This window comes from Panthera uncia, chromosome F2 (genome assembly GCF_023721935.1).
Source record: "Panthera uncia isolate 11264 chromosome F2, Puncia_PCG_1.0, whole genome shotgun sequence".
Lineage (NCBI taxonomy): Eukaryota > Metazoa > Chordata > Mammalia > Carnivora > Felidae > Panthera > Panthera uncia.
The window spans coordinates 45,754,242-45,769,692 of record NC_064812.1 but is presented as its reverse complement, the minus strand read 5'-3'; the positions used below and the strand labels follow the sequence as shown (position 1 = coordinate 45,769,692).

General features: G+C 35.2%; 1 protein-coding gene across 4 annotated transcripts in view; it reads right to left on the bottom strand.

The window, feature by feature from the left end:
* The window catches only part of NBN (nibrin), a 50,931-nt gene that overhangs the window by 6,567 nt on the left and 28,913 nt on the right, over positions 1-15,451 (bottom strand). For all 4 annotated transcript variants that reach the window (XM_049633171.1, XM_049633170.1, XM_049633168.1 and 1 more), the window contains 5 exons: positions 13,221-13,493; positions 10,846-11,290; positions 5,521-5,592; positions 4,200-4,355; positions 2,518-2,631 (listed from right to left, as the gene is read on the bottom strand). In XM_049633171.1, coding sequence (XP_049489128.1) covers positions 2,518-2,631; positions 4,200-4,355; positions 5,521-5,592; positions 10,846-11,290; positions 13,221-13,493 — 1,060 coding nt within the window. The remainder of the gene's footprint in view (positions 1-2,517; positions 2,632-4,199; positions 4,356-5,520; positions 5,593-10,845; positions 11,291-13,220; positions 13,494-15,451) is intronic.

The window sequence follows — 15,451 nt, the reverse complement described above, 5'->3', positions numbered from 1 at the left end:
TTATCTGGAGCCCACCTTTGGGTTCCAGGAGCACTGGACAATCAGGCAATACAAAGACTAAGAAGAAAACATTCTAACCCTAGAGGAGGCCTTTGATTATCTCTCAATTCAATAGTCCTATGTTTCTGAAATCTTAACTTCCATGCAGTAACTTCCTCTATAGCAGAAGTTGTCCACTTTACTTAATTTTATTAAATTCTCCAGTTAAAAAAAAAGTCAGGGGTTGAAAGAATTATGAATCAGGTAGATGGTCTTTTTACATAATATCCACTAGGACTCAAAACACCTAGGAAGAAAGTTAAAAAAAAGAGAAGCACAGGGGACCCTGAGGGGGCTCAGTCGGTTGAGCGTCTGTCTGACTCTTTATTTCAGCTCAGGTCATGATCTCACAGTTCGTGAGATCGAGCCCCATGGGACTCAGCAATGACAGCATAGAGCCTGCTTGGCATTCTTTCTCTCCCTCTCTCTCTGCCCCTCTCCCACCCCCATGCACACGTGCTCTCTTAGAAAATTTGAAAGAAAAGAGAAGCTTATTTTTTTAATCTTTCCTGTGAGTTCTCATTATAGCAGTATATAAATATATACAGCTGTTATGTGTAAACAGTGAGTTCTTGAAAATCACATTCTAACATGGAGAGCTGTAAAGCAGTTTATATTTTCCCAAAAGAGCAATGTCATAACTGAGATTTGGTTTCCTGAGACTTAGGCAACATATTAGTTGTAGATATGATTGAAGACATGCCATAAGGCAAGTATGCGAAATTATAAAACTTTAAAGCAATTTCAAGTATCAAAATTATGCTGCTGATCCTAGTTTAGGGTTTTGAACATGAATTGATTATATTAAGTACCCTACTGTAAAGTGATAGGAAGACACACTCTGACATAATATGTGCTTGATCAGAAATCTGTATGTTTGAACATATAAATAAAAATGAAATGAAAAATGATTGGGATTTGCTTTAAAATATTCCAGAAAGAAAAATACTCCAGAAAGAAAAAAAAGTTGAGAAAGGCAACAGATGAAGCAAGATGTGCAAATCCTGATATCTGTTGAACCTGTGTTTGAGGTTTGTTTCATTCCTCTCTTTGTGTATGTTTGAAAACTTTTCATAATTAAAAGTTTTAAGAATATGAACTAAATGTAAATAATTACTACTTAATAATCAACCAACATTATTTAATGATTTCTCTTACCTTCTTAAAACTTAGACTCTGGGGAAAAATGAGATGGATCAGTAACAACTGCCCATGGGAGGAGGCATTAAGGCAAGGTTCTCACAGCAAACAGTTGTCAATAGTATAACTGGCTTGAGATTCCCCCACTTCACCATCGAGATGGTATGTTCATGTATCATTGAACCAAAGTGTGAAAGTGTAACTAGAGAGAATGAAGTTGGACTCTAACCTTACACCCCTTATGAAAATTAACTCAAAATCAAAGATCTAAATATAAGGGCTAAACTATAATACTCTTAGAAGAAAAAAGGGAAAAACATCCTGACATTTGATTTGGGAACGATTTCTTGGATATAATACCAAAAGCACAGGTAAGCAACAACAAAACTGATAAACTGAACTACATCAAAATTTAAAATTTCTGTGCATCAAAATACAAAATCAACAGAGTGAAAAGGCAACCCAGAGAAAGGGAAAATACTTGCAAATCATATATGTGATAATAGGGACTAATATCCAAAATATACAAAGAACACCCATAATTCAAAAACAACAAAAGATAAACAATCTGATAATCAGAAGAGATTTTTGAATACATATTTCTCCAAACAAGATACACAAATGGCCAATAAGCATATGAGAAGATGCTCAACATCATTAATCATTAGGAAAGTGCAAATCAAAACCACATTGAGATTCACACCAGTTAAATGTGCATTATCAAAAAAAAAAAAAAACTAAATGAAGTGCTAGAGAGGATGTGGAGAAACCGGAACCCTTGCACATATTAGTGGGAATGCAAAATGGTGAAGTTGCTATGGAAAAATTATGGCAATTCCTTAAAAAATTAATATACAAGAAAAAAGAGATACAATAGAAAAACAGGAACAAGGTAATACTAAAATAAGGACTGAGAAATTCTCAGAACTGCTGAAAGATAATTCCAGATTTGGAAAGCCCAGTTCACTCACATACTATATAACTGATATTACTTGTAATATCCCCCGTATGACTGTACAACCATCTTTTAACAGTTATCTTTTAGTATTCTTTTATTTTTTGCTGGTTAAATCTCTTTTCTCCCCTTTACATTAGGATGTAAACTTAACTCATTTGTCTGGGTCCCATCTTTTTTAACTAATAAATCTAAAAGTCTCTAAAGAAGCATTATGTAAAGATACAAATTAACCTTAATGCTCTGTAACTCAGGAATTTTCCTTAATGAATGACCTTAGGCCAATTATCTTAAGTTTGGTTTTACGAAGGATGTGCTCTAAAGAAACCACAAGGGACCAGAATGTAAACCAAGCAAGTTACTAGGCCTCACTTCCTACTAACCTCCATTTCCTGCTTTAACCACTCTTCTAATTCTGTATTCTTCCGAGCATGATGAGCTATTAGATCTGATCCTCCAATGATGTGTGGAAGTTTTCCTGCTCCAGGAAATATGACCTGTTAAAAAAAAGTAAAAGTAGTAAGATTAGGGGCAACTGTGTGGCTCAGTCAGTTAAGCGTCCAACTCTTGATTTTGGCTCGGATCATGATCTCACAGCTATGAGACTGAGCCCTGAGTCGAGCTCAGTGTGGAGCTTCGAGCCTCTTGGGATTCTCTCTCTCTCCCTTGCTCTTTGCCTCTCCCCCATTCACCCCCCTTCAAAATAAACTTCAAAAAATTTTTTTAATAAAATAAAATTTTTCCAGACTGCTTTCCAGAAGTTTGTACTACTTTATAGCTCTTGGCCATCCCTGGGCCAACAGGCATTGCTTTATCTTTGGTAACTTCATTAATAAAAAAATATGTATCAGGGGTGCCTGGGTGGCTCAGTCGGTTAAGTGTTTGACTCTGTGATTTTAGCTCAGGTCATGATGTCACAGTTTGTGGGTTTGAGCCCTGCGTCGGCTCTGCATTAATGGCACGGAGCCTGCTTGGGATTCTTTCTCTCTCTCTACCCCTTCCACGTTTGCGTGCTCTCTCTTAAAATAAATAAACTTAAAAAAAAAAAAAAAGGTATGTCTTTTGAATTTTGATTCAACAATGAGACTTGGTAACATGACACTGAACATGAAATAACCATGCGGTTAAGAATAAATAACCCTGTGGTATTCATGTGCTACACCTGTGGGATGGAAAAGAATTAAGTGGGTGCTATCTAACGGGAGGTATTTCCATCTTCCACTCTAAGTAGAAGAGAGGGGAGTTCAGAACCTTTTACACATTGTCATAGTAGGCAAAAAAAATAACAAATGTTAATAGTAGCTCACATTAGAGAGAAAAAGCTACAAAATACCTCATAGCCACAGCAAGAATCAAACAGATCATATTCTAGTGAAAGGCAGTCTTCCACAGAAACCACTTTTGAAAAAATTAACTGTATTCTGATTAATTGCTTAAGCAAAAGGTAGTAGTAAGTAGTAGGTATGGAACAAGAAGCAAATATCCCAGCAACAGACAACAAAATACAGACTGGATCGGAAATATCCTTTTAGTCATATTGACAAACTAAATACCTTATCAGTTCCTTAAAAAGAAGAAACTCTGGGCTGATGGTAACACTCAGGTACATATTTATATTTTTTGTATATACACATAACAGTAAAATGCCTACTTTTCATTATTTAATGTGCTCAGTTATTTTAAACAGATCTATTATCTTCATAAAGTCCTGAGTTAAGGACTTTCAGGTAGCCAGAGATCATTATTATAAGTAGAAGAACCCTTTCAATATAGCCCAAAGCCTGCCCCTTAAGGTGGAGAAGACCACGTAAACAACACCCTTTAAAGAATTCAGTCTCAATGAAATTTGTTTCCATGTATTCTTTATATACTCAACATATATTTTTTCACATATTCATTAACTGTCAGTTTTATGTTCTTACTAGAATAATTTTAACTGTTTTAAGCAGAAGAAATAGTATCAGTTTTCAACATGAACTGCTTTTACTATTTAGCATCAACAGTATTTCTAAAAACATTTCAAACGCTGCCCTCTGGTGATACTGTAGTTAAAGGAATACCGTACCTTTTTGAATTTCTTGAAATTCTTTAATTGACCATAATCACTATTTACACAGGATGTATTTCTGGAGGTAAAGTTACTAACCACCAGTGATCTAAATTCAGTCAGTAACACCTTCCTTGGAAACATATCACCATCACCCTGAAGCTCATCTTTGATCTTAAACGGGGTTACGACGGATACATAAGCAGAAAAGATAAGGAAAAGAAAATTACTTGTTTGGGCATCTACAGAAAAAGTTCAAATACCTGAGAAAAAAACAAAACAAAACAGTAAAAAAGGTTTATTTCTGGCACCCAAACTCTGTATTTGGAAATCAAATCATAACTACTTCAAAACCAGAATATTACTTACTCAAATACTCTATACACTCATCTATGACAGAAGACTAAAACTATCTAGCATTTTTAATTTAGTAGCTTATTCCAATGAATATCATCTCAATACTTCATATTCTATATATTTTCTCAGCAAGGAATCTGTTTTGTCTACTTCTTATCATAAAAACCATGAACTAACATTAGTGTAACAATCTGTTCTACAAGTTCTCATCTATTATATTTAACCTTCCTTGGATTTTCAGTAACATTATTTTTCACATCTCCAAAAATCATTAGTTCTGGACACACTCATTACTCATTAACTGAAAGCCATTTTTTAATTGCAAATTGACAGTATTAAATCATCCTGAAGATTCCTTCCTGTTACTGGATGAGATTCTTTAGGTCATTTTCTATTAACCAACTAGTTACATATCAACATCGTCAGAGCAACTCAAGACTGACCATCTAAGTTTTTTACTCTTTTACTGCCTATTCAAATGGAAGTTGCTAACAGGACTAAAATAAAGACAGGGAGAGAAAGAAAAAAAGTGGAAAGTCAAAAGACAAGGTTCATCTATTAGTGACAGAATGTAATTAGGAACTCTAATAAATTAACAATGACTTAATACTTTTGTAAATGTGTTTTAGCATTTAGAAATAATTCACATCCATTCCTCTATCTGATATAAATGATCACCCTGTTGGAAAAGTGCTGACCTGATTTTATAAAGACCTGAGGTCCATAACTGTGAAAGTGACTTGTTCAGGATCACACATTTATGCAGAAGGCAGGGAATTATACTCAGGCTTTTTTCTATCCTCTTTTTGCTATATCATGATTATAATATGATCAAATTATTCCTAGAGTAAGCGTAACTATGAAATAGATCAAAATTACACAAAGGGAAATAATGAATCCTAAGAACGTAAACTAATAGTAATTGATCAGATGTTGGTCATGAAGTCAAATCTTTATAAAAATTAAAGAAAAATTTCCTTACAGATAGTTCTTCTTTAGTTGACCACAGTGTATCTTTCTTGAACTCACATTTCTTTCCAATTTCATTTTCTTGCTAAAGAAATAAAAAATACTGTTCATAGAAATTATAAAATGGCAACTTTAAAAATATTCATGTTCTTGACCCAGTTATTTGATTTTCAAGTATCTTTCCTAGAAAAGCTGAGATGAGAATAGAAATCTATGTAAAAAAAGACACTGCAGTAGGAATTACAAGAGCAAAGAGGACACAATCGAAGTTCATACCAGTTATTTTACAATGAGAAGTGACCATAGTATAAATGAAAAAAATGGCTATGAAATTACATTAACAGTTGATTCTAAGTTTGCAGAATAAGAATAAATAAAATACAATATTATCGATGGTTATCTACAGATGGTAGGTAGGATTATCAACAAATTGTTATGTTTTGATTTTCTATATTTCTACATAGCTATGTACTACTTTTATACTCTAAAATAAAAACATTTTTAAAGGATTCTATCTAAATTTACACTTAGTATTTAATTTTAAATTGCCCTTAATCCAGGAAAAAGGAAATAGGGTTACGTTAATTACACAAGATATATGTCTGCAATAAAGTGCAAACTGCCTTGTAGTTTCCTTCACATCCAATATCCAGACCAGGTTCCAGACAAGAGCATATTACATAGATGGCTTTCTGACGCTGTCAGTAAAAACTATAATCCCTTGGGTACACTAGGGGAGCATACGATTTTACATCAAATTTTCAATGATTCAATATTAAATTCAGAAAAACTGTAATAAAAAGTTGGAAAGAAAGGACAGAAAAACAAATGTACATTACTTTGTTTTTGCTTAGGGACTAAAAAGAATTAATACTTTTATCAATAGTAAGGTTAAAAATTTATACTAAGCCTACCATGTGCCCTTTCACTACTTTCATATACATCACCCACTGCAAGTTAATCACAATCAGAACATTTTACACCCCCGCCCTTTCTCCCTTATACTGCCCCACTCCTTCAAACTTGCTCACCCTCTTGAGCAGTTATTTCCCATCCCAGAGAATCATGTTACAACCCACCCAAGCACTCAAACTCTAAACTTGGGAATTACCCTATATTCTTTTCTTCTCTCTCCATTTCTCATGCTGAGTCAATCACCAAGTCTTGGAGATTCTTTTTTCTTTTTTTTAATTTATTTATTTATTTTGAAAAGGAAACAGAGTACAAGTTGGGGAGGGACAGACAGAGAGAGAGAGGAGAGAATCCCAAGTAGGCACTGCACCATCAGTGCAGAGCCCAACACGGGTCTCACACCCACAAACATGAGATCATGACCTGAGCCAAAATCAAGAGTTGGATGCGTAACCGACTGAGCCACCCAGGCGTCCCTGGAGATTCTACCTTTTAAAGGCCTATCAAACTTATCCTCTCAGACAGCCTTTCATGTTAGCATGCCCGATGCCTGGAGTAACTGGATAAATGAATGTCATTCTAAGCAAGCTGATAAAAGGAATTGCCAAAAGAGCAGAGTAGCCCTACGTTTTCGTCCCAGTTCAAAACCTAGCTAAGCAACCTTGCCAAGTTACTTAATACCTTACTGTCAATTTCCTAATCAGTTCAATGTGTATAGTACTGCTTCACTGCAGAATTGCTATAAACAGAATGATGATATCCAGTAAGTGGTAGGTATTACTGCTAGGTTTTGGAAGATACTGTAGTTAAGAGAAGTGGAAACCTTAATTTAGAACAGGAGGGTAGAATGAGGTGAAGAAAAGATGCTCTGCACTCAGTGGGTGCTATTAAGAAGAGGAAATGTTAAGAAGGATGAGTCATGTTTGCATTTTGTGAGACTACGAAACTGTAAGGCCACGACACAGGCACAGCTGTCATATATGTAAGGATAAACTTCTAGCAGGAATATCTAGTCAAAAGTTTTCTATTTCAGCTTATAAAAAGTATTATAAATGTGCTAGAACCTATATTTAAATCCCAAAATAGAAAGAGTGGTTCTATCATCAACAGATTTTAGAAATCTAAGGAATCCAATGTCAAAGAGATGTTTCACATTTTTGCCTTAAAATTGCATTAAGTTTTTTAAATGAAAGGATTAAGAATTTTTTTCCTGATAATCACTTCCACAGCTAAAAAAATTAAGTGCAATTCCTTTATTCCATGAACATCTCATCTACAAGGACTTTCCAACAACAAATTCTTAAAACAATAAAAGTGAAAAAATTAAAAATAATCTCCCATTGTTTAAGGTTGATGAACTGCATCAATGTCAACTTCCTGGTTGTGATATTGTACTGTAATTATACAAGATGTTACAATTAGGGGAAACAGGATGAAAGGTATACTGGATCTCTCTATATAATTTCTTACAACTGCATGTGAATCAACAATTATCTCAAAATAAGAAGTTGTCAAAAATTACCTTACACTGAAAGCAAAATAACAGGCTCTTACTAAATATGTACAGTGTTAGAATACAGTGACTGAACTTTTAATGTACCCAAAAGTATATCACAATCAAATCACTATTTACTCTCCAGAAGATATCTGTAATTTTATTTAGAATGTTATGAATTCTAAAGTAGTAAAGTAAGGACAGAGGAAATTATGCTACAGAACCACAGAACAAAATAAAGTAACTGTATGCCCTAGTATCAATATACAGCACGTAAAGCTCAGCTATTAAATGAAAGGTCTTTTCAGATACACAAAAGACTGTTTACTAAATCCCGTATCACTGGTGTATAATGATCACTTCCTGTCTCTCCCACTCTAGGATCAAATGCCCAACCCTGAGTGACCATGAACCCTGGGAGAATGTGCAGTCAATGCAGAGTATTTCAGAATATTAACAGCCATACAGGAGGGCCAAAGAGTTCTGCTATTAAAACCATAACCATTTTCACACAGAGCTGTAGCCACTGTGAACAGTGGACCAATCTGGGATAGAAGAAAAAAAAAAGGCTATTAAAAAAATGAAAGCATGTAATAGCACAAGACTAGAGAAAGAAAATAAGAACATACCAGAAAAAACTAAAAACGAATACAGGAGGAAAGATACACTGCAAGGGAAATGCATTTCCACGGTGTAATGAAAATAATATAAATAGAGTCTAACTTTCTAAAGATTAAATGCTTATAGTATTAAGTAGTCTGAACACAAATTTTGGAACAGCCTGGAGCTAAAATAACATTGTAAATTCATAATACAAATAAACATACCTTTATAAAGAGATATAAATTTATTAAATGTAGTTAGGAAATCATCCCTTGGACTTCACCAATACCACATGAAACCAACGTGAAGTTCCACTCTAGTGGAAATTGCTAAGCAAGTAACTTACAGAATACATAAACCACTTGGTTCAAGTAACCTCTTCTGTAAAGTGACAGCTAATCTTTGATAATAAAGAACCTCCCTTTCTCTGAATTTCTCAATTTGGCTAAATGGGATCTCACTGTCTATTCTTTCTTCCTTACTTATCTAATGCTAAATTTGTTAGGGACAGCAATGTGTCAAGCTTAAAACATTTCCCATACTCTCTTGTAGACTAAAGGTGAGGGAGAGGGAGTCATGCAGACCATTACTAAATTCTGGCTAATAACCAAAGTTATAAAGTGAGGTTTCTGAAAGAGCTCCTTAGAATGTGAGGAGGAACTTAGGTGGAGAGGCCTTTTTACCCTGTCCCCTTCTCCACCTTGTTCTTCCTCCCTGGAAAGTTGACATGATGGCTAGAGGTGCCACCTAGTAGAGAGAAAAAGAGACACCTAAGAAATTAATACCACGGAACTTCCAAGCAGCTTTGGTTACCTACTTCTGGGCTTATTTTATTATTTTTAAAAATTTACATCCAAGTTAGTTAGCATATAGTGCAACAATGATTTCAGGAGTAGATTCCTTAATGTCCCTTACCCATTTAGCCCAACCCCCTTGCCACAACCTCTCCAGTAACCCTCAGTTTGTTCTTCGTATTTAAGAATCTCTTATGTTTTGTCCCCCTGGGCTTCTTTTATAGGAACAAAAGAACCCTATCTTATTTAAGCCACTGATTTTAGAATTTTTAAAGACAGCAAAAGGAATTCTGAACTCAAAATGAGGGAGCATTTTCTGGGAAGAAAACTGGATGTATCAGAATCTTTGGGGATTTTGGTCTGGGTATCCATATTTTTAAAAAAGCTCACCAGCTGGGGTGCCTAAGTGGCTCAGTTGGTTAAGCGTCTGACTCTTGATTTTGGCTCAGGTCATGATCTCGTGGTTTGTGAGTTCCAGCCCTGAGTTGGGCTCTACTCTGCACTGATGGCATGGAGCCTGCTTGGGATTCTCTTTCTCTCTCTCTCTGTCCCCCTGCCCCTCACCACTCTCTCTGCCCCTCCCCTGCTCACATGCACCCTATTTCTCTAAAAATAAAGTTCAAAAAAAAAAAAAAAGCTCACCAGCTGATTCTGATGCATCTGGTCCCCAGAAAGGCATTTAAGATTCACTCAAAATAAACAAATAATGAGGATTTTCTCTCATAGGAAGATGCCAATATATAGGCTAAACAGGACACCTACTTTGTTTTCTCAACAGTAGTTATAGATTTACAGTGCTTGATACACACTAGGTTAACAAATACTTATTAAATCATTACACCTTCCAACCACTTAATCTTTATCCTTTTACTCAGTCCTGTCCTTATGCAGTAGCCATTTACAGGAGGGGAGTGACCACAACCATGAACAAGAGTAGAGCTAATCAACCTAAATGAAAGATCAGAATATTATATTTTTACTTCATAAGGTCCTTGCTCTCACCTAATAACCTAACTATTGTATGGAAGAGGGCAACTTAGGCATAAAATACAAAATAATCTGAAGACTTTTCTTAGATCAAAGTGCTAAGACAAGTTATTGACATTCGTGAAAATAGGATATTAAAGACCAAAATGAAAACAAAAATTCCTACTGATGTTATACCTGATTTATCTAACAATTTATTTCATAGTTTGTTTTACTAACTTTCTTCATTTTTGTATGTCTGCTTGCTCTATTAAGGCATCTCCTATACTTACCATCAGTGCCAAAGGTCTCATATAATAGTATAGTAATAATACAGCCTGGAACTGTATTAATCATGAACAACAGTTTGTTGTCATTTATTATATACTGTCAAAGAAACACTATTTTTAATATTTACCTTATCCACCAACAAATCCTTACACTTAATACTGGGTGCTGAACACATGAACTTTTTCAAGGAAACAGTGGATGCTTCTACTGTCTTAAATTTCTTTTTAATCTTCTAAGTTTCTGTCTGTGATACTTCTCATTAAAAAAGGTTACTTACAGATATTCTGTTACTTTCTGGTATTGCTTCATCATAATTAAAAGTGCCATTTGTTTCTATATCCAATCTTGGCCGTTTCCTAATATTGACATCTTCCTCTTGTTTTTGAACTTTCACTCCAATTTCTAACTCTGATTTTGTGTTGAGTAACTCTTCCAATATTTCATCTTCAATGGCTAAATCATCAATTTCTTTTCTTTTTTCTGATCTTAGTTTGTCTGTAGAAAGAGATTCATTGGCAGAACTTCTCACAGTGGATTTTAAATCTGTATCTGTAAGTAAGTTATCTGGTTTCTTTTCCAGAAGCTCACTCTGAGATAGAGACTGTTCCTTATTTTTCCATACTGAGGGTGGAGCAGGTTGTGTCTGTTCTAACAGAGAACAAGACATTTCTATTCTTGCTGATTTGGGTGAAAAAATTTCTTGATTTTCTTCATCTCTTTCCCTTAGATTTAAAAAAGGAGAAAAGAAAACAAAACAGAAAATGAACGCAGCTAATATCTGGCAATATTCACTTCCCCCCATTTAATGCATGATATTCTTGATTTTATTAATATTACTGGGAATAAAAAAAAAAGGACATCTGAAAAAAGTACATAATTCATATAGACTACTGCTTTCATAGGACTGCCAACCCAACAGCTAAAACAATAGGGAGAAGTCTATCTTCTCTGCTAAGGCAGCAGTAGCTAATAAATCAATGGAGAGGAAAAGGTAGGAAGATATAAAAATACAGAAGATTTGTTGCCGGGAAACAACGGCTTACTTTATAATGGAGGGAACTTGCAGGCAGGGAAAAATTACCTTGGAAATAAAACCTGATGGGTTAATGAGAGCTAATTCAAGGTAATAAGAGTAGCTCTATCCACAATACAGTACAGACTATACACTGCAAGTAATATGTGAATACATGGGGCGCCTGGGTGGCTCAGTTGGTCAAGCGTCCGACTTCGGCTCAGGTCATGATCTCACAGTTCATGGGTCGAGCCCTGCATTGAACTCTGTGCTGACAGCTTGGATCCTGAAGCCTGCTTTGGATTCTGTGTCTCCCTCTCTCTGCCCCTCCCCAACTTAGTGCTCTCTGTCTCTCAAAAATAAACATTAAAATTTTTTTAAAAAAGTGACTATAAGAGTTTTCTATACAATACTGTTTAAGTACTGAATAGTTTATTCATTTATATACTGTACTTCTAACATCCACAGGGAACATAAAAATGTGGATCTCTGCTTCCCAAAAGTTTACTGAATTCATGCTAATTTGGAATAATCAAGGTGATATTTTAATAACACAAATATAGTATCAGGGTACTGGACAGATTTATCAAGAGGTTTCTGCAATAATTTAAGTAGTCAGAGTTTAAATCAGAGAGCTGGCAATACAAACAGATGAAAAAGGAGGAATTTAGGAAGCAATGAAAATAAGAATTACAATACTGTTTTGGGGGGGTAGAATAGAGAGTCAAAGATTTTGACAAAGTGAACTACTAATAGAAAAAATACATAATCGATGACAGAGGAAGAAAGATTTAGGTGAATTATTTGGGAAAACAGCAGAAAATTCCTGTGGGAAAGCAGAAGTGAGGTTTAAAGGTTAAGTTAAGGCCAAATATATTGATCATCTGTAATAAAGTCATGAAACTCTGAAGGTACCACATACAACACATAAAAAGCAGTAGTATGAAAATGAAAGAAGTCCTCAAAGGGGGCAGAGAAGCAAAACAACCAGAAGCTACTACTACTTCCGAGAAGACACTGTAAGGAGAATAAAGATTCAAGAGTTGAGTATACCAAAGGCCACTAGAGCTAGCAACTGTGTCAATGGTTACTTTTCAAGGACATCATGTCAAGATGAAATATTGCTGGTTAAGAATTATTTCATACAGCAATGGGAGCAGTAACAGTAACAGTAATATCTTTTTTTGAGAAGTTTAATAGTGATTGTGAAAGACAAAAGGCATTTGCTAGAGGAAAGAACCAAGTCAAGGGAAGGTTTCAAAAAATAAAAGGGACAGATAGCTTTTGAAAAGAGAAGGACCTAGAATAATTAAAGGCACTGGAAACTGAGAAACTAACTGAGAGCATGGTCTTAGAGGAGGTAAGAGAAGTTGAAAGAATGAGGTGTGGGAAAGCTCTTTTTCAAAAGAAGCGTGGTAAAATGAAATGACAGGTAAGCTAAGCTATCTAGGAAAAAAGAATCTATCTACAATGACCTTAGTGAAGGAGGAGATTTGGACATTTCTGAAAGGGCATGAGGTCAAAGAGTCAGTTTTCCACAGAAGCATTTTCAAGCAGAACACAGACTAAATGCCATTCTATAATCATATAACAGATATTAATATTTTTCAGAGACACAGAGGCATTATTTTAAAATATACCGTTTTTTGGTAGACGGCTGAAAGTAGTTTTTGATGGAGTTGGTCTGCTGCTGAGAAGCCCGATCTCTACTTTTATTTACACCTGAGAATTTATTTGGTGAAAGCTGATAGGTTGGGATTTTCATCCTAACCAGAGTATTTGATACTGTATTATTATCATTAGAGCTTATTTTGTGGGGTTCCTTCGCAGCGGATATTTCTTGTGAAGACATTCTGAATTTCTGTTCCACTCTGGAGATTTTGATTTCTTTAGGTCTTTCACTCAAATCCATGCTGTAGCAAAAGAAAAGAATGCAAGGTAAACAAGTGGATTTACAGCAATTTTTATCTAGAAACAAAGTCCTCTAAATAGTACTAATGTGATACAGCTTCAGAACATAATTATCTTTAGACAATAATTAAATGAATATATTTCACTACCTCAAGAAAGTCACTCCTTTTTCATCAAACCTCCCTAAAGACAAATGATAACTTTCTCTTCTTCATTCCTTACAGCACACAATGTCCGGCATACTCTATTATAAAAAACTACCATACACACATGAGTATCACCCTAGTATTCTATTAAAAATTAAACTAGGTGATAACCTAGGTAATTATTACTTTAAAATTTCAGAATTATTTTCATGCAAAAAAATTAATTAAAAAAAGGAAAATCAGAAATCCTACAATTTCAGAATCATCTATAAGGAGATATTTAGATCCCCTTTAGAACTAAATTAGATAAATTTAGATTCACATGAACTGATATGGCTATATTCTACCCAGATGGCAAGAATATAGATGAACTAATAATGGTTATATTCCATCCAGATGGTAGTCCCTAGAATAGAACTCTATTCTCTACCAGAAAAATGTTGAAAACACACACATGGTTCTACAATGTATGGTTAAACATATACTGCCTTTAATACTCTTATTTCACACACACACAAATATTCTTATTTCACAAAAAACAACTAAAGTGGTCATACAGATGACTTTCAAAACATTAATAGTTTCTCTTTAAAAAGTTACATCTAGGCTGGGGCACCTGGGTGGCTCAGTCGGTTAAGTGTCCGACTTCGGCTCAGGTCATGATCTCACGGTTCATGGGTTCAAGCCCTGCGTTGGGCTCTGTCCTGACAGCCTGGAGCCTGCTTTGGATTCTGTCCCTCTCTCTCTCTGCTCCTCCCCTGCTCATGCTCTGTCTCTCAAGAATGAATAAACGTTTAAGAAAAAAAAAAAAAAAAAAAAAGCAAGTTACATATGGGGCGCCTGGGTGGCTCAGTCGGTTAAGCATCCAACTTCGGCCCAGGTCATGACCTCATGGTTCATGGATTCTAGCCCCATGTGGGGCTCTGTGCTGACAGCTCAGAGCCTGGAGCCAATTTCAGATTCTGTGTCTCCCTCTCTGCCCCTCCCATGCTTGCGCTCTCTCTCTCAAAACTAAACAAACATTAAAAAAAATTTCTAAAGTTATATCTGACCTCAATATAACAAAAGGATATATTAAAGTTTTAAATATGATCCAATATAGTGATATCACAAATATCTTTCAATATGAATAGTTTATTATGGATTATTTAAAATATACTATCTTAAATGAAAAATACCGAAGAATATATATAAGTTGCCCTTGCTCAAAAAAAACCCCAAAGAACAAAAAAGGTCTCTTCAAATAGAGAACTACTAGAAAACTGTCTTTATGAACAAATATTAATTGTTTAGATAGCCAGGTAGAAACATAGAAAGGATCTCCAAGGGGCGGCTGGGTGGCTCAGTCGGTTAAGTGTCCGACTTCAGCCTAGGTCATGATCTTGCTGTTCCCGAGTTCGAGCCCCACATCGGGTTCTGTGCTGACAGCTCAGAGCCTGGAGCCTGTTTCAGATTCTGCATCTCCTTCTCTCTCTCTGCCCCTTCCCCACTCACACTCTGTCTCTCTCAAAAACAAACATAAAAAAAAAAAAAAAAAAAAGTATCTCCAAAGTTGTAATATTCAGATAAAGGCAACATTATACAGTACACATTTATTTCAAAGTTATTTCACCAGTCACAAAAAAAGTACATAATTCTTTTTGGTCTTCCATGTACATTTCTAAGAAACAACAACAAAAAAACTTTGTAAGACAGTGGTTAGCAATCTATGGCTTACGGACCAAATCTGGCCTCCCACTTATTTTTGTAAATTAAATTTTATTGGAACACAACCACACACATTCATTTACATGTTGTCCAAGGCTGTTTTCATG